Here is a 19,075-nt window from a genome sequence, read left to right as displayed (position 1 = left end):
TGCATCCCTCACATGCATATCTATCGCATCATCATGGAATCTTTCTTCACTTTCATATCTTCATCATTCATCCAACTCTCATCTATGATGTCTTATATAGGATGTATCTTTCCTGAAACCATACGTTTTGATCAAGTCTTATACAAGATATATCATTCCTGAAACTAGACGTTTTGATCATCTTTATCTTATATAGGAGGTGTCATTCCTGAAACCAGAATTGATCCCAATCTTATCAATTCTATCAATCTGTTTCATATGATCCATTCTATCATGTCTTATACAGGATGTATCTTTCCTGAAACCAGACGTTTTGATCAAGTCTTATACAGGATATATCGTTCTTGAAACTAGACATTTTGATCATCTTTGTCTTATACAGGAGGTGTCATTCCTAAAACCAGACTTGATCTCAATCTTATCAATTCTATCAATCCATTTCATCTGATCTATTCTATCATGTCTTATACAAGATGTATCTTTCCTGAAACTAGACGTTTTGATCAAGTCTTATACAGGATGTATCTTTCCTGAAACCAGACATTTTGATCAAGTCTTATACAGGATATATCGTTCTTGAAACCAAACATTTTGATCATCTTTGTCTTATACAGGAGGTGTCATTCCTGAAACCATACTCAATCTCAATCTGATCAATCTTATCAATCCAATCAATCTAATCAATCTTATCAAACCCATGCATGTCATCAACTATCCACTCTTCTATCTTTCAAATAGCTTTCTTCTTCTTTTGAGAGATCATTCATGCCTTTACTGCACGAACGATCTCCCGAGGGGGCATTATCATATCGAATCTCCATATCAATTTCATATCAGTTTCATATCGACACCAGCTTCATATCAACTTTTCATATCAAATGAATTCTTCATATTTGAGGCATCATATCGAATCTCGACATCAATTTCATATTAGTCTCATATCGACACCAGCTTCATATCAACTTTTCATATCAAATCAATTCTTCATATCTGGGGCATCATATCGAATCTCGACATCAATTTCATATCAGTCTCATATCGACATCAGTCTCATATCAAATTTTCATATCGAATCAATTCTTCATATCCGGGGCATCATATCGACAATTTTGACGACAACATTAGATCAAATCGAATCTCCATATCAGTCTCATATCAACTTCATATCGACAAAATCACATCAGTGCTTCCTATCAAAATCAACTTTTCATATCCAGAGAAACATATCGACAACTTTGGCGACAAAATCATATCGAAAAATTTTGGCGACAAATTGAGCGTTTTCTTTGAATCAACATGTGGTCACATGTTAACTCAAAGAGGGACAAAATGTAGACACCTAAAAGTTGTACAATGAATTAAGTGAATTTTATTCATTTAATTATCCCTAATTCTTCCAATTAATTAAATTAAAATTTAATTAATATCCATATTCTTCTAATTAGCCTATTAATCAAATTAAAGATTTGATTAAATCCATTTCCTCTAGCCTAACCTATTAATTAAACTAAGGTTTGATTAAGTACCCTTATCCATTTAATTGAATAAATCTTATTTATTTAATTAAAATCCCCTTTTCCCCTTTTTGATTAAATTCACATTTAATTAAAATCCATTTTGCATTTAAATAAATCAAAATTTATTAAAAAATCCCCCCACTTGCAAAATCCTACAAATGCAAGTCATCCCCTTTTTGGCTAAGTTAAATTATTTTAATTTACCAAAATTACCTATTTTCCCTCACCCACTTGCAAAATCCTACATCCCCTAATCATTCTTCTAGAAGCCTTCCACTCCTAACCTAATCATGTCCTATTCTCCTAATCATGTCCCATCCCTAAAATTGGGGGAGTCACTTCTTCAAATTTGGGGAAAGTCTTCAAAATGTGTTGAAGACTCTACCTTATTCAACAAGCTAACTTGTTGAGTTCCCCAAATTTGTAAGAACCTTACAAGTTAGCCTCCAAAGTCTTCAAAAGGCATTTAATGCCTCTTACAAACCCACACCCCTTAGCCATGATGGTTGTCCCTTAACCATTTACCCATGTTGCACAAAAGTTTACCTCTTGGGTAATAGCATGCCTCCTTGGGTAATAGCATGCCTCCTTGGTTAATGGCATTATCCAATGATGTCACTCCTTGAGGTTATCCCTAATTGCTTGCTTAGCATCTAATGCTTGTTTAGCATCCTCTCAACCCCTCTCAAGCTGGCATTTGTCAACTTGGGATTGGATTGAATCTTTCCCATGGATTGATAACTTTCAATCCTAGCCCTTGTTGAGATTACTCAATCTCAACCATCCATTTCTCTATTTTCCCTATAAATAGAGCCCATTCCTTCTTCAATTCATCCAATCATTCTGTGCATCTAAATTATAGTCATTTTGCAGGTTAAGGAGCTCATCCAAGTCATCTTCAAGCATTAGCATTAGCATTATAACATTTAGCATTTGCATCATGTTTTAGGACATCATCTAGTCTAATTGCATATCTTTTCATAACTTAATTAACTCATCTAGTATCATTTAATCTTCAATTTGGAATCAACCTAGTTTCATATCTTCATCATCTTGAGCATTTAGTCTTGCATCTTGCATCCTAGCTCCCATCCATCATCTTAGCATTCACTAGGATCTTAGTTGCATCCATTTTGATCCTAGAATCATTTAAATCTTGTTCTCTAGGTTGACATCCAAGAGATCAAGTGCTCTTCCAAGTGAGGGCCACCTTGAATCTTGAGGATCTTTAGAGATAAAGGAGCATGGAACGATTTTAAAGAGTTTAGAATCACTAACTTGTTTTATTGATTTCTAACCTCTAATGCAATGTTCCATGTGTGTGTTTGAAGTGTTTTCCCTCTTACAGGTGGAGGACCACATTTCCAGCATACAACAATAACTATAACTAGTTAAGTCGCATACAAAGACAACAAAAAAAAAATCATCAAAATCTGATGTACCATTTAGAACATATGATTACGTGAAGTTAGCTATAAAAACTCTTGATACACTTACCCTATATCACCCTCGTCCCTTAAAAAAAAAACCAAAACATCTAAGAAAACTTGATTCCTAATAAACTTTTTATAAATCAAACAACTTTACCAATAAACTCAAAACCACTTTAACTTATTCTAAATTTTATAACTTCAAAATAATGATAATATGACGTGTATAATGGAAAAGCTATCTTTCCTTTGCAAAGCATTACTAACGTGAATAAACAAATTTTAACCCAAATTTTAAGGAAATAAGTACTTGAATAGTGTTTCGAACTCTCCAGCAGCATTTTTTTAATTTTAGAACATTTTACCAAATACATGCTTAGTAGAACTTGATGCTAACGTTTTAACTAAATACCTGTTGGGAAGCACTTGATGCCAATATAGCCTAAGGTATTTCTGCATTTCCCAGGTATTGAAGATAAGCTCAAAAATTCACAATCTCTTCAATCCAATCCGATCCACCCATGCTCTCACAGCCTCTCGGCAAAACCAAATCGGGCATTCATCATCGTAGAAGCCTATAAACCGACAATAGAGCGACAAAAATGGCAATGCCCGATCATGTGAGGGAGCCCTGCCCCGATAGAATTCTTGATGACCTTGGGGGTGCCTTCAGCATGGGGGCAGTTGGGGGTTCAGTATTCCACTTCATAGTGGGTATCAAGAATTCTCCCAGAGGAGAACGTTTTCATGGAGGTATACAGGCAGTGGCTCTCAATGCCCCCAGGGTTGGGGGCAGTTTTGCCGTGTGGGGAGGCCTGTTTTCAGCCTTTGATTGTGGAATGGTCTTCCTCAGGCAAAAAGAGGATCCATGGAATTCTATTGCTGCAGGGGCTGCTACAGGTATTTTTCCTTTTTCATTTTTCTCTGTAAGTACAGGATATTTCTCCAAATTTTTCAAAAATCTAAATATTTAGGGGCATTTTCACTCATTAGCAAAACTTTCACATTAGTTTTAACAATTAGATACAGGCTTGAGCCAAAATTTTCAGAAAATATTGCATCCAATTTAACATAGCCGCACGTAATTTTCAGTAAATCTTATGTTTTTCCTAGCCACGAGGAATAGAAGTTTCAGACTAGAACCCGTTTCTATAGCTGTACCCCATATCTCCATTAGCTTAACCATATCCACATACCCTTACAGGCCATTGTGTTTTTTTTTTTTGAACTAGTTAAATTTCTTAATTTAAAAAAAAAAATTAGATTAATCAATTAACAAAAGTTCTGCATATAAAATGCACACAAAAGCATATTAATAGTAATTCTTATGGTTTTACTTTTCTTATTCAAACTCAAGGTCAGATGACCCTGTTCCATACCAGTGGGAGATACCCATATCTCTGTAGATATTCCATATACCCTTATTTGTATACTTCCTTTAGCGTACAATGCGTCCATAGTGATATACTCCTCTGATAACATCATATACTCCCATACCATGTTTCAGAATGAAATCCCTTGCTTGTCCGTATCCTCATCCTTGTCCCCCTACACCTGAACTTTAGGTTTCCTGGTGGCTATGGAAATTCCTCAGAATTAATTTAAAATACATTTATTTCTTTAGTTTTTCTTTTAAAAAGATAAAGTTTCTTTGGTCACAGGTGGATTCCTCCAAATGAGGCAGGGCCTGAAATCTGCTACCAAAAGTGCCATGTTTGGAGGCATTCTATTAGCACTGATTGAAGGTGCAGGTATTCTCATGAACAAAATGTTGGCCCCACCACCACCCCCAAAGTTAGAGGAGCAGTTCCCTCCAATGGGGATGGGCTATCCCGGAAGGGGACTTCCTCCGGCAGGGTTGCCTTCTGCTTATATGGGTGGCATACCAGCACCCAATCAGATGGATCCACATCAGCAGAAAGTAGGTAGGTCGATGGGTGGTGAATTCTCAAAGGAAAACACAGGTTTGACCTCTGACCTTGGGCATAAGGGCCATGAGGAAAATAGTAATAAGGGAGGGTTCTTCACTGGATGGTTTTCTAAGAAAAGAGAGGAACCGAAGAAGGATAATTTGGATATTTTTGATTCCAGCTCCGCTCCTCCTGTTCCCAATTTTGATGTGAAATGAAAGCTAGATTTGATTTTCTTGTTTTGCAATCCCTATTCAATACAGCACAGGTCCTTTGTCCTTGTAGATCTTATCCTATTTATACAAACAATAACTATACAGGTTCTTATCTGCAAGGGAAGATTATGTCAGTTTAGATGTGAGACCAGAAGAAATCCTGCAACTCTCTTTAGAAAGATAAGGATACTTATAGTACAGTTGTATCCTCCTTGAAGAGCTTGATGAACTATTGCAAGTGCAGGTCTCACTTCTGCTTAGCAACACTGTCAAAAATTCTGTTTTATGTATAATTGAATCGAATTTGCTTGCTCCGCGAGCTTCTTCAATGTGCTTGGGATGGCGAGTTAAAGTGTCACAGGCTGTTATTTCAATTAAATTATTGTGATTTACTTCTACGTATGTTTTCAAATGCATGCTTAGTATTTTAATGGAGTTCCTTCAGTTTTATTCAAGTTCTACCTTTATGATATATATTTACCTATATTGTCAATTTCTATCTTTGATTGAAAAAAAAGGGCTTTGTTTTGTAACTATTCTGGGATTGCTTCCTCAAACATGCTCTTGTAAAACATTTTTGAAGCATATTGCTCTGCATTGCTCTTGGTTCGGACTCCAAACCACTCTTCTTTTTGGTTTATCTGTAGGAATGAAGATCTGTTGTCTCTTTTTCTTGAATGTTATTTCGTAATGATTTTTTTCCAGGTAATGTCTCGTACAATTTATTCAAAATTTTTGAGTACATAGATTTAAGTCCGGCACATAGTTAATCTTTTCGAAAGTGGATGATAAGAAATCAAAGACTTGTTTTAACCCCAGTTCAATTGAAAATATTCTTGTACTTGCTTTGTGGGCTATTAGTGGAGGCCAGTAAAGAACGAAGAAGGCAAGAGGCTGAAGGAATTACCATTGCTATTTTGTCTGTCGCTTACTTCTCATCTTCCATTTGGTCTGCCTTGTTTGATGTTTGTGTGATCATTATTACTTGACTAGTCTAGTCATTTGTTCATACTTTTCAGATTGGGTCTTTGATTTGTAATTTTATATACAATCAGTTCATTTTTACGATGGATGCAAAGTCAATTTTTCTTTGCCAATTTTAGAGAGAAATGTTACACAATGGTAGCCTAAGACTCTTCTGTTGTATACAGAGCATGTGACTGTATCCTTTTGTGTTGTCATAATCATGGGCGCATCAGCTTTTCTGACACAGGAAGTTCAGCTAAGGTTTTCTCTTGGAACTTACAATCAGCTAGAAGGATATCATGTTCTTGTAGAAAACTATAATCTGGAAATGTGATCCTGTCATCGTCATGTGCCTTCTCTGGATGTCGGAGTACAACTACTTCCTTGTATCCGTGGCATATTTTCCATAGGTGTGGGTGGGTCCCTTGATACAGATATGATACCCTGCTGGATACGACCCAAGTGTTATATCTGGATGTATCCATGTACAAGGCAATATTTGAGTCATATCTGAAGGTAATATTTGGGTCATATCTGAAATGTCTGGATAAGTACCTCACTGTCAGTATTATATCCGATTCAGAGTTGTGAAAAAAATTCAAGTATTGCTAAATAAATTTTAAAAAATATAATTGTACTCACATATTAAAGTCTATTGAGGTCTCTATGCCCTATTGGCTGAAAATGTTGTGTTATGGTTTGGAAAAAGAATTTTTAACGGTTCATGGTGGTAACACGATGGTCAGTGCCCCTCTTACCTGTAGTTTCTTTGGTTATTGAGCTTATTTGTTGTTGGTTGTAACTACTCTTAATTGTTAAGAAGAAGAATTGTACCTTTTGAATCAAATTGTCAAGCTATGAGGCATTTTCGAAAAATGGCAGACAAGCTCATACAGAAATGTAAATCCACTTCGAATAATAATAGGAAAACAAGTTTAGTCTCTAACGATCCAGTTGAACTCTGATTTGGAATGAATGATTATCATTTTTCAAAATTTGGCATTTGATTCTGGCTATTTTCTTTTGTGTGGGTGACCTGTGGTAAGCTCCAGTATATGACTAAATACAACAATTATACAAACACACATTTATTTGATTCTTTGTACATCTAAAGGCATATAACATATAACAATAAATAGTTTAGTTTTTATATTGTTTTGTTTATTTATATATATAACAAATATATTCAACTAAATAGTTTTAATGATATGATATATGCTTGTAGATGCATAATGATTTGAATAGATGTGTACTTTGTATATTTGTTGTATATACCACATCTGTATTTGGGATCTTGAAACATCTGTATCTGATACAGCATCCATATTTGATACTGTATCCGTTTTCATGCAACTCTGACAATAAAAACATTTCATGTTGAGGGATTCTTGCCACAACAAATTATGCTTGAATTCTTCGACAGCATGCTTAAAAGAATTACAATTTATACTTGTCATATAACTTACCTCTCAAAAATGGCTGGTTGTTGATTTTGCATGAAATGTTGCCCAATTTCACTACCAATTTCCATGAGAAATTTGGTAGTGCAAGTAATGGTTGACATTTATTACTTTATTTATTTCTTAGGAAGAAACCTCTCTTATCTGCCGGTTTGAATTATTCCTTTTTTGAATGATCAGTAAGGATTGCCATGAAGTCTCTTAAATCCTTTGACAGTATTTAAATACTTAAAAAATTACGTAATCCATTATATTTCTTCATCTGAGTAATAATTCTTTGGATTGGGCAAGTCAAGGATGACTTGAGTCATGGTCAGGTCAGCTGTAATTCCCTCCTTGCAAAATGTCTCTTTTGCAATATCATATTTGATTCTTTTTTGAATGGAGAGTATAATCATAAGAGTGCAAAACGAATTTTCAAATGGTTAAAATTTCTACCCCAGTTAAGCTATAAACAAGAATGTTGTCAAAGAAACCAGAACAAACTTACTTAAGTAGGACTTTTGGAAATTCAGTATTTTACACTTCAAAAAGTGGCAGTAACATTGGTAAGCCCGAAAGGCACCGACTGGAGTAGATGGCAGCCATGATAAGTCGGAAAAGCTGCCTTGAACTGGTTACCCTCTTCACCCTTGTTTGATGAGATCTAGATTGTAATTCATAGTGAACAATTGTTACATCATACAAATCAAGGAGCGCTTGATATAGAATTTTCTAGCTTGTTATGTTTTGAAGCAGGACAGAGAGGGAGAGAATGCTTGGGTGAAATTACGAAGATTGATTGAGTCCCACATGAGAATAAGGAGTTTGATTTCTTTGTGTTGGGCATTAAGGCGGTCAGACTTGAGAGTGGAATTTACAAATAAGTTCCATGAAGTATTGAGGTGGATCTGCTAGTATGTGCAACTAGTTTTGATCAACCATTGCTAGGTAAGCATTAAAACCTTTTCAGCCCATGAAAAATCCCTAGAAATTTGATTACAAAATACATGTTCATTTAAATGTTGCCATATTCGATACAAAATTCTAAAGATTTGGTCGACAAATGAAAGTAATCCTCTGAAACATCATTTCCCAAGTAACGTTTATAATGGTCTAAAAATATACTGACTATTCCCAAGTTGATTTAGCACTGGGGCACAACGAAAGGCGATTGCCATCATCAAACGACACATCTCAGATCATAGTCCTGTATTCCATTTTGGACCGGACTAGAAATCCTTGACATGACAGGGACTAGGAAGTGAACAAGCCTTCTTGTGTCTGTATACATTTTAATTACATTTTTGAATCTTAAAGAGTTTATATGCAACCTATTAAAAAATTCAAGCTATAAATGAAATTTAAAAGATTTTTTTATATACTATCAACTTGAGCATCAATCTTAAACTCGTCACAAAGAGCATCAATGTAAAAGTCATTGAAGTGATCAAAATCTATGAACTTGATTTAACTAATCTTGCATGTCAAGATTAATAAAGAGTCAAGTGTTCCCTTATACTTTTGCTGACTTCAACATTTTTAAACGGGGTAATCCTTGTCAACACAGTTTGGATCTCAGCACTATAATATTCAAGATTCAATGCAAAGGCTAGAAGATTTACTGGGGTGGTCATTTTGTTCTATTTCTTTTTCTAATTTATGATGGTCTTCATCTTTTCAATTTTTGAGTCATGCATCTCTCCTAAATAAGGCTTATCTATGTTGGGATAACGGATCATACTCAATATGAGCTTGGTAAAGTAGATGAGATATTCAACATCCTACTACCAAATGTCATCTAGAATTATTTGCGTAATATTTATTGCTATGTTAGTGTTAGATTGTCTTCATATGGACCAATTTTGGTAGATGTCATCTAGAATTATTTGCGTAATATTTATTGCTATGTTAGTGTTAGATTGTCTTCATATGGACCAATTTTGGCAGATGACAATGTTAGAAAGTGTCTCCAAATCTTCAGAATTCGTTTTAAGACAATTATGCTGCAAGAAAAATGGGTCTAATATGTGCTTAATCCTCAAGTGTGTATAGGGTGATACATAGTTGGCTTGTGTCTACCTTAACTCCAATTAAGTCACACTATCATTATTATATTCTTTTTTAGTTAATTAGGTCGGCCTAGAGATTATATATTATTATCTAAGTTAGCTTGAGTGATATCCTAGGAACACTTAGATCATAAATTAGTGAGTCTTATTTGATAGTCAAATTGTGAATTGTGTTTTTATTGGAGATATTTGAAAGTTTGCCCCCTTGAAGTGGTTTGTTAGTCCCAGTTTATTATGAATTATTTGTAGAATATTTCATATTACATTTCTCTCTTATGCAAGTTATTTCATTACAAGTGGTATTATAGCATGATCTTCGCATTGTGAAGACAATACATTTTTTCAAATTTGGAGGTCATTTTTGAAAGTGCATATCTTTTAGTTTTTGGTGAATTTTTATTTTATTATTGGAGGGTTTTTCAAGGACATGTTGAGGTGTCTATAGTCTAAATTTTAGAGAAATTGGAGCTTAATTAAGCAATTTATTAAAAATTTAGGGTTTTCACCAAATTAAATTTGGGACGATCTCTTAGATTTTGGTGATTTTTAAATTTTTTGATGGGGTTTTCAAAGACATTGAGATATATGTTAGGAATCCCACAGATATTGAGAGGGTAAATCAGTATCTAACCAGTGATTGGTATTTCTTAACTTAAAACATGCAGAACATAATATAACAGTGTACTGATATGCAAGAAATAATGCAATAAACAAAATCAAGAACATCCACATGAAAAGCACACCATAACACAAGGTTTTAATGAGGAAACCCGGTGTGGGAAAAACCTCGGTGGGATTTGTGACCCACAATATTCACTCACTGACCAATAAGAGAATATTACTTACAAATAGGGGCCTGCACATGTAGGAAGGCCAACTGCCTAAAGCTCACTGCTCAATGAGAAGTCTCACTGACTTACAATGAGGATTATACAAATCCAATAACTTGTACTGTTTTACAATAGCATCTTCAATGCCAGATTCAGTACCGGTTCCTGCTCTGTTCTTTACATATACCCCTTAACCTATATTTCGCATAATAGGTCTGCCTAATATTTTCCTTAATGCTTACATCTCCTATATCAAATGTCTATAATGATCTCTTTTATATATAAGAGTCATTTTACAATTTGCCAAGTCGGCTTACAAAGTTTTACAATAATAAACAAAATATAATATAACAAAATCTTGTCGGCCTCTGTGCTGTTATACTTCCTTTCTTCTGTGTCGGTGCCGGTGTCCTGAGTGCCGGTGTAGAGTGTGATCTGTTGATGCTGGTAAAATGCCTTTGCCGGTGCCATAGGATTGCAAGGTTGCCATCAATGACAAAACCTTCAATCACATACAATGTCTCATTGGAGTGTGCATATGCCAACAATATATACATGTCAAAATTTAGAGGAATTGGAGTAGAATTAAGTAGTTTATTGCAATATTAGAGTTTTCAACAAATTCGTTGTCAAGGTTTCAAATTAGCTAATTTAAAGAAAAAAGTTCTTGGAAAGTGACTTAGGTCTTGGAAAGTTATAGTAAAAGTTTCAAATCGTTCGGATTTTATTTGTGTGATTTTTTACAAAATTATTTATTCCCATCATAATAGTGCCTACAATAAGAGACAAGAAGAATGTTGTTGCACTTGAAAAATCTCTAGATAAGGATGAGGTATTAAATGAGGTTATTTCACTTGAAAAATCTTTAGATAAGGATGAGCTATTAATTGAGGATATTACTTCTAATGATGAAATCAATAGGGGTAAGAAATAAATTTCATTGGTGAATGAGATGGAGGATATGCATTGCTTGATAGTAGATATACATTACATAACAAGAGATATATCGAGTATGTAGAGAATGTTAAGTGCTTATTTATAAAATAAATTAGGATTATAAATGGATATCTAAGCAACCAAGGTTGATCATTTAGGCCAGCTAATCTAGATCCAAATGCTAATATTCTATAAAGTCTAGAAACTTGTTGGCAACAGTGGATATGCAAAAGTTTGATGGCAAGGATCCACTAACTTGGATAAATCAAATGGATTTTTTTTTTGACGTGCATCAAATCCTTGGTGGACAAAAGGTGACAATGGCATCTCTACATCTAAAACTAGAGCGATTTGTTTGGTATCAATAGTTATGTACTCAATGGAAGAAAAAGGACCTTCCTATCTAATGGTCACTTTTTACAAAGGAGCTACAATCATAGCAATAATGTGGCCGACAACTTCTTTAGATAGTTAGCTAGACTTTAGAAAACAAGATCAATAAGGGATTACATTCAACAATTCCAAAATCTATCTTTGAGGGTGGATACAATTATAAAGAATGACTTATTTTTGGGTGGTCTCAAGGATCACATCAAACACAAGGTACAAATGTTTAGTCCTAACTCTATGTCTAAGTATTTTATCTTAGCACACAAGGTAGATGTGAAGTATTTAATTCCTAGAAGGTGTGGAGTTAACAAGATAAGAGAGAAAGGCTTTTTAACACCATCGCTCCCTCAACATACTAGATGAACACCAAAATTTATTGAGGACAAGAGAAGAAAAGGGTTATGTTTCATTTGTGATAACAAATATAGTCAAAGACAAATGTAGTAAAACAATATTCTATATTGAAGGTTCGAGTGAGCAAGAAGATGAGAAACCAATATTAGAGGGTGACATGGAGTTAGATGAGGAATCACAATATCCTTAACCAATCATTTCTTGTCATGCATTCTCAAGTTTTAACACCCCAGAAACTCTCAAGGTAGTAGGTTTCTTAAAGGAGAGGTAATAGTATGGATAGACTCAAGAAGCAGTCATAATTTCATCAACAAAAAGTTGGCTACTTGCCTAAATCGCTGTATATATTCAACTCTAGAATTTTAGGTCTTAATTGTAGATGGGGTATTGTTGTTATAAGATATGCCACAGCATTCAATTATCCACGAAAGATTATCATTTTGATTGCCTAATGTTTGCTGTCTCCATTAGTGCAACAAAAATTGTTTTGAGAGTGTAGCGGCTTACTATGTGGCAAACAACTGAGATGAACTTCTAAGAATTTCATTAGATTTTGTTCAGAATGAATGATAGTAAACCCAAGAGCTTTGCATGCAAAGTTCCCACATAGATGGTAAGTGTTGACTCTTAATTTTGCATTAAACGCTAACAACCTTATGAGAAATTCAGTGATGGGGGACCTTTTGCGCGAAACTCATTGAATGACCTTTGGGTTTGAGAAGCTGACTCTTCATACAATTGGGGGATAAAAGGGGAAGAAGAAAACTTAAAAACAATCTACACTACTTAGGCGATACACCAGAATATTTTGGAAAAATATTAACAACATATAAAACCCAGATGCATGCGACTTTAAAGCTCATTCAACAATCTACATGCCCAGAACTATTTGAGAGGATAATTCAACAAAAATCATTCAACACAATATGACATTCACTATTCATCCAACATATAACAAGTCTTAAAACATAGTTTAATCCATGGAGTCTCACAACATATATCATAGAAGTTATCGGATTTGAAAACAACACAGAAGTCAGTCTATTAAGCTTCAAATAAAACAATCACAAAGGCCATAGGCACAATCTGACATGTCTATCATTCACCAAATTTAATTAACATAAAGGCTTCTTCAATGAGCCAAAGTCTAAAAATCTCTCTAAAGTCTGAACCCCTTAAAAAGAAGGAAAATAAAGCATATATAGAGTCCCCGACTCCTAACAAATAGTACGCAACATCAACAAAATCCTAGCAATTGCTTATGACAGGAAACTCCCAGTGTGGCACTCCGCGAGATGCTACCCAGCGAAACGACCTTTGAATCCCAACCGCATCATGGTGACCCCTGCCCGTGTCAAACAAGAAAATCGCAATGCAAACCGCATTTTGGTTCACGAACCACCATGAAAGACACGCGGCGAATCGGGGGAGACCCGAAGTCGAGCGTGAAAAGAGAACTGGATCGTGCATCGCGGGGGCACCAAGTGTCACTGCCATTACACGGGGGATGGTGGGGCCGAGAAGCATACACCGAGAAAAAGACTTGAGCCACGCGACATTTCCATGTTCTCTCAACTTTGAGCGAGAAAAGCGAGCCGCTCAGGGCAACGCTAAGACACCACTTGGCATGCGTGCTAACGAATAGGAAAGCGGGCCGAAAATCAAAAGAAGTCGCTGCCACTATACCAAAATGCTGCCCACGAACAATCACAAAATAATATTAACATTTCTTGGTGACTCAATGGGGAATTTTGCTTGCAGAAGGCTAGAACCCAAAATTGTTGGTTCGAAGAACAAACTTCATGCCTGAACGGGGAAAAGCAGATCGAAGACCTGCTGCAATGGAAACCACTCATCCTTGGAGGGTAGCACCTGAGCCTCCAAATTTTGGTAGTGTTGGTGTAAACAAATTACTTCATCAAATGGCAAGCTCGCCGGTTCATCATGGACCAACTTCAAGAGCGCGTAGAGTTGGGCCAGGGGGTGCAAGAGATGCTCGACTTCCTCCGCCGAAATAGGACTGCTCAGGCACTGTAGGAAGGTCCGATCTTGCTGTAATTTCTCTATATGGCTCATCACTTGTTCAATCCCTAGCACAGAGCCATGTGCGGGAAAATGAGAAGGCAAACCCAAGAAAACAAACCTCTCTACACGCTTCTTGATGTTTGGAACCGAAACCTTCAAAGGCTCAAGCGCTGCTGATACATGCATGATTACCCTGTGCTGGTTAATGAAAACATTAGTCTTCCTGATTAATTGCTTGCGGCCTGTTATTCCTTTTGTTCTCAATTCTTCATCTGGAGTAGCATACATCAACTGAATTAAGCTCTGGGCTACGGGGAGCTTAGGACCAATGAAAAGCATAGAGCTGTTAATGAGAGCGCCTGCTTCAGCATAGAGAGATTGTGCTTCTCCTAGGAATCTTAGTACGGGTTGCAGCGAAGGGAAATACTGCTAATTCTACTAAAATTGGAGAGAAATCTTGAAGAACCTCCAGAGGGGGAGGAAGGTTCAATAACCACGAGACTTCCTCGTCCTTTGCTCTTATTTCATTTTGTAGCTCCCTGCAATTGTCTTGTTCATGGACCACCTGACTTTCCAGAGTGAGGATTTTGGTGCTTCCATCCTGTAAAGCTTGTTGAAGTCGCGACATGCGATCCCGTTCTTGCTGCAGCAAACATTCCACATCGAGGAATTTCTTTTCAGCTTGCTCCATGCTACTCTGTTTCTCACATGCATCTGTTTCAAACCTTTCTCTTTCCTCTAAAAGCGTGACCTATGTCTTACTCAGCTGCCGAGCATATTCTTCTTTTAAGTGGATCTCCTCACGCAGTTGGGTATGAATTTGGGTAGCATCTCTGGAAGCTGCTTTCAGCTGCTGTATTTCTTGCTCCCTCCTGCAATTATTTCAATGCCACATTCCTGATTGCCTCTTGTCCTTTCAATTGAGAGCTCACGTTGTTCAGGGCGGACTGCAACTTTCCTTTTTCAGAGTTGGCTTGGGTTAACAAACCTTGCAAGCGGTTGATTTCAACATTTCTAGCTCTGTCTTCCTTTCTCTGTTGGTCCAAGGATTCTCTGAGGCTCATATTCTCTGCTTGCATTTTCTCTAGACGACGACTCTTTTTGATGAAATGTGAAGACACAGCCTTTGGGGTTTCTTCCATCATTTCTACTTTATCAGATGTCGTAGCATTCAAGAGATTGACCCCAACAACATGTAAGGTGTAATCAACATGTAAGGTGTAATCACTGGGTCTCATTTGGGCCTCCGACTTGTTGACCTTTGGGAACATGGTCGCAAAAAGGAGACTATCCTTTTCCTCGCTGAAATGCGTCTGTACACACGGATGGGCTGGCTTGGCACCATCTTTTTCCTTTCTCTTACCAGTCTTGCCAATATGTGCAGTCTTGGAGTAGGTAACCTGTTGTTGATAAGCATCCGGGTTTGCAATAGCTTGGCCTGCAAACACTGCACCAGGAGGGATTGCAAAGGGGAATTGAGAAATAGGGCCACCGAAAGAGGTCTGAATGGGATGTGCAAGCGTGGTTGGGGAGAACAACGGGACGAAGGGAGAGGCTCCTGAAAAAAACTAGATCAACAGACGCTACCCTGACATTTGGGGGAGGAGTGGACTCTTCGAAACCAAGCCCATGCGAGACATCGATTGTATCAGGCATCTGTGGGAAAAACACTGCAGGAAGAAAATCAGGGGCAGGGAGCGAAATAGCGACCTGCGATGACGCAACTTGAGGTTCAACCGGCGTTCCGACAGGTGTTAATGTGAGGGCAGTAGGGACTTGGGAAGGCATATATGTGACTTGGGACGCTATAGAAGACACATATTGAGCAGAGAGAAAGGGCTGAGAAGGGTGTACTTGAGTCGTAGAAGTCACCGGTTGCTGAGAAGTTGGAGGAACCATAGGGACCTGAGAAGAAGAACCCTTCTTGGCAGAACCTAGATATTGCTTCTTACTGGAAAGGGAATCAAGGACCTGCTTCTCAGCCAATATTTTGGTGGTTTGGGAATGGGGTATTTGGATTGAACTGGTGAGAGGAAGAGGAATACTAGACTCGATCTCTTGCTCTTCTACATTTATAACTTCTACCTCCTGATGTTGAGCCTCCTCGGGGGATGAGTTGCCACGTGGGGACTCATCACCCGTCTCTTCATTTGATTTGTTGTGTTGTCGCCATTCAGCCTCAAAACGCTTGTTGAAAGGAGCGTTCCTAATGTTATCCTTGGGCTGATTCACTCCCTGATGGTAGATCCAGAAATCCTCCCTCTTTTTATTAGGCCACAAATAAACTCTCATAGCTTCTAGCATGCTCCAGGGAATGGGCTTCGCTGGATTGTACTTTGTAGGATAGAGTAAAAATTCAACCACAAGGGACGTTTCAAAATAGAAAAATCACTGGGACCCACATAAAGATTTGGGTCATTCACTGGCGGGTTGGTGCGTCCTTCCCACGAACTTCGCGGTTCATGCTTAAACCACATTTTTTCGTTTAGACAAGCACCCATCCGGGTCATAGCTCCACACATCATCAATTGCTACAAAGCCGAGTTGCACTAGCTTGGAGGTCAGGACATTCTCAACAATGCTCCTTCGTACGAGAGTAATGGGACCAATAGCCTTGTGGTCTTCTGTTATGGAGGTATCATGTTTTCCCATCCCTATAGCTCTATCAACCTCCACCAACTACCAAAAAGTTTCAAGGGCGAGGGTTCTCTCTGTGACATAGGTAGATAGGCGGAAGGGTTCTTCAGAGAAGCCATGCACTCAGACAAAGGAAGAATCACTACCCAAAAACCAATCGCAAGGGGGGCGTTCATTGTACGTCCAATTCATTTGTATTTGGGAAAAATGAGGAAGAGGCTCCTCGGGGATAAAACCAAAATCATGAAGGACAGGAGTCAAGAAACAATCCAAAAATTGGTAGCCATCATAGGAAGCTAGTAGGATGGGCGTCCAGGAAGACACATGCATTTTGTTTCCTAGCTCATCATGAGTAGCCAATCGCATGAATTGACTGAAAAAGCTTCATTCTGGTACAGGAAAAGGTGAACTTGGAATGAGGCAAACCTGAACTGCTGAAAATGTTGGAATTCAACCTACTGCTTCACCATTTCTTTGGCTATCAAGATAGTGAAGTCAAAATGGAATGGCCCTTTCTGCTTCCGACATTTGAACAAGAAACCCATCAAAGGGGTAGTGATCTCCCGGTAGTGATCATGACCGCATAACAACGCAAGGGTCGAGGAGATATCTTTGAGATCATCATGCCTCAAATCACTGTAGGACAAAGGGAATCTTGGAGGCCCAGCTGTTGGACTCCGATTCAGTGCACTATGATAGAATGAAACAATATCCCTTCTAGTGTCCCAGTATTCCTCCATGGAGCTCTCATCGAACACCTCCGTGCCGTCAAATATGGGACAACATAACATGTCCCTAATAGCTTCTGGGGTTATAATGACTCTCAAAAGGGAGCCTTGAATTAAAGAAGAACCAGAATCGAACCTGTTGGCGCATGCAACTACAAATTTTGGACAATGAGGAACCATGAGAACCACAAACTGAGCAACACCGCTATTCCAGAACTTGACTGCCGTAGATAGCGGCTCATTCCTGTGATTTCCCATTCGTCCGCAAGCGGCTTCTCTGAGGTTCTTTGACTGCTTGTGAAGTTCGGGCTCAATGACATTCTCCAAAGAATCTATCACCACCGCAGGATTGTGGGTGGCCGACTTTGATTTAGGTTTGGTTCTTTGATATTCCGGCTTTGGGGGCACGACGTGGGAGGAATATGGGAGTTCCCCAAATACATCTACCCACATTTTCCCTTGGAAAGAACCCGAGGAGGCTACTTCCATCTCCATCTTCTACAAGTAAGCTTCTCTTTTTGACACCTCTAAAGAGTTTCGACACTTGGGGTGCAAAATGAACAATATGACATGCACTTTTTGAGACCTTCTTCCTTAAATGAGTCACATGCCTAGATTTGTGCAAAAGAGGACATTTAATATTAAGGGCTTGTCCGCACGTATGCCACTTCATTTTCCAAGTTGCAATTAATTCTAAAAAAGGATAAGCACCGCCATCTACGTTTCCCGAGAAGATGCCTGTTCAGTCCACCATTACTTCGAACCACTTGAGACGATCAGTTTGTCCGGACAAATATCCCCATTAAGGAGAGTATCCACAGCCAGCGAGGCTCGCACAAGCCATAACATACCTGCAAGTTATTGGACTTAGACACAATGTACCTGTATATACACGTGGCATCTGAGGACACCGCTTCTCTTTTCGAGGTACAGGATGGGGTGTACACAACCTTTAGGATCGACTCTATCTACTTGTGCGAGTTTATGAGAAAAGACAATTGTGTCAAAGATCGGGAGCACTGTCTTTCCACTTTATTTATTACCTGGAGCTAGAAATTCGCTATAAATGTCTTTTAAGACATTTTTTTGCACAGTATCCAACTCAACGACGGAGTTTCCTGAAATATGGATACTCCTGTCAGGCTTACCAATAGTAAGGCTCAAGTCGTTTTCTTAGGCAACATCTCAGACCAGAGGTTACATGGGATGATGCGACGTAAAAACCCTATGATCATCACTGCCATCAAATGGGTGCTTGGGGAAGACTTCATTGACGACGTGGATATATATCGTGTCAACATGGATATCTGTTCACATTTTGTGGCGTCATTGCTGGATGTCGGGATGATTGGTTATCTGACCTTGGAGCTAGCTTAGGTGCTCTTCCCTTTGGAATATCTAGGTGGCCTGGAGGACATTGTGGCATATTACATTCCTTTAAGAGGTTTACCCCTGGCCTCAGATCTACAACGTTTCATCACCCTCGAAGAGGAGGTGACTTGGTATCCGCTTATAGGCGGCCTGAAGACCATGTCATTGTCATCTCATTGCTTCTGAGGTGAGCTTGCCATGGAGTTCCTCCTTTGAGTTCATTTGATAGTGCCTGTTCCAACTGGCACATATTGG

At 38.0% G+C, this 19,075-nt stretch overlaps 1 protein-coding gene across 1 annotated transcript; it reads left to right on the top strand.

Moving 5' to 3' along the window:
* Positions 1-3,284: 3,284 nt before the first annotated feature.
* On the top strand, positions 3,285-5,470 carry LOC131045382 (mitochondrial import inner membrane translocase subunit TIM17-2). Its single transcript, XM_057978962.1, has 2 exons — positions 3,285-3,847; positions 4,609-5,470. Exons 1-2 carry the CDS (start codon positions 3,550-3,552, stop codon positions 5,073-5,075), a joined length of 765 nt encoding a protein of 254 aa, XP_057834945.1. The 5' UTR covers positions 3,285-3,549; the 3' UTR covers positions 5,076-5,470.
* Positions 5,471-19,075: the final 13,605 nt, after the last annotated feature.

This window comes from Cryptomeria japonica, chromosome 1 (genome assembly GCF_030272615.1).
Source record: "Cryptomeria japonica chromosome 1, Sugi_1.0, whole genome shotgun sequence".
NCBI classification, from domain to species: domain Eukaryota; kingdom Viridiplantae; phylum Streptophyta; class Pinopsida; order Cupressales; family Cupressaceae; genus Cryptomeria; species Cryptomeria japonica.
The sequence above is the reverse complement of the archived record's forward strand: the minus strand, read 5'-3'. Positions and strand labels throughout refer to the sequence as shown.

Excerpts from the sequence above, each read along its gene's own strand:
- LOC131045382 (XM_057978962.1), top strand. The coding sequence starts at position 3,550 with ATGGCAATGCCCGATCATGTGAGGGAGCCCTGCCCCGATAGAATTCTT. Across the intron at positions 3,848-4,608 it reads TGCTGCAGGGGCTGCTACAG|GTGGATTCCTCCAAATGAGG; the intron begins GTATTTTTCCTT and ends CTTTGGTCACAG.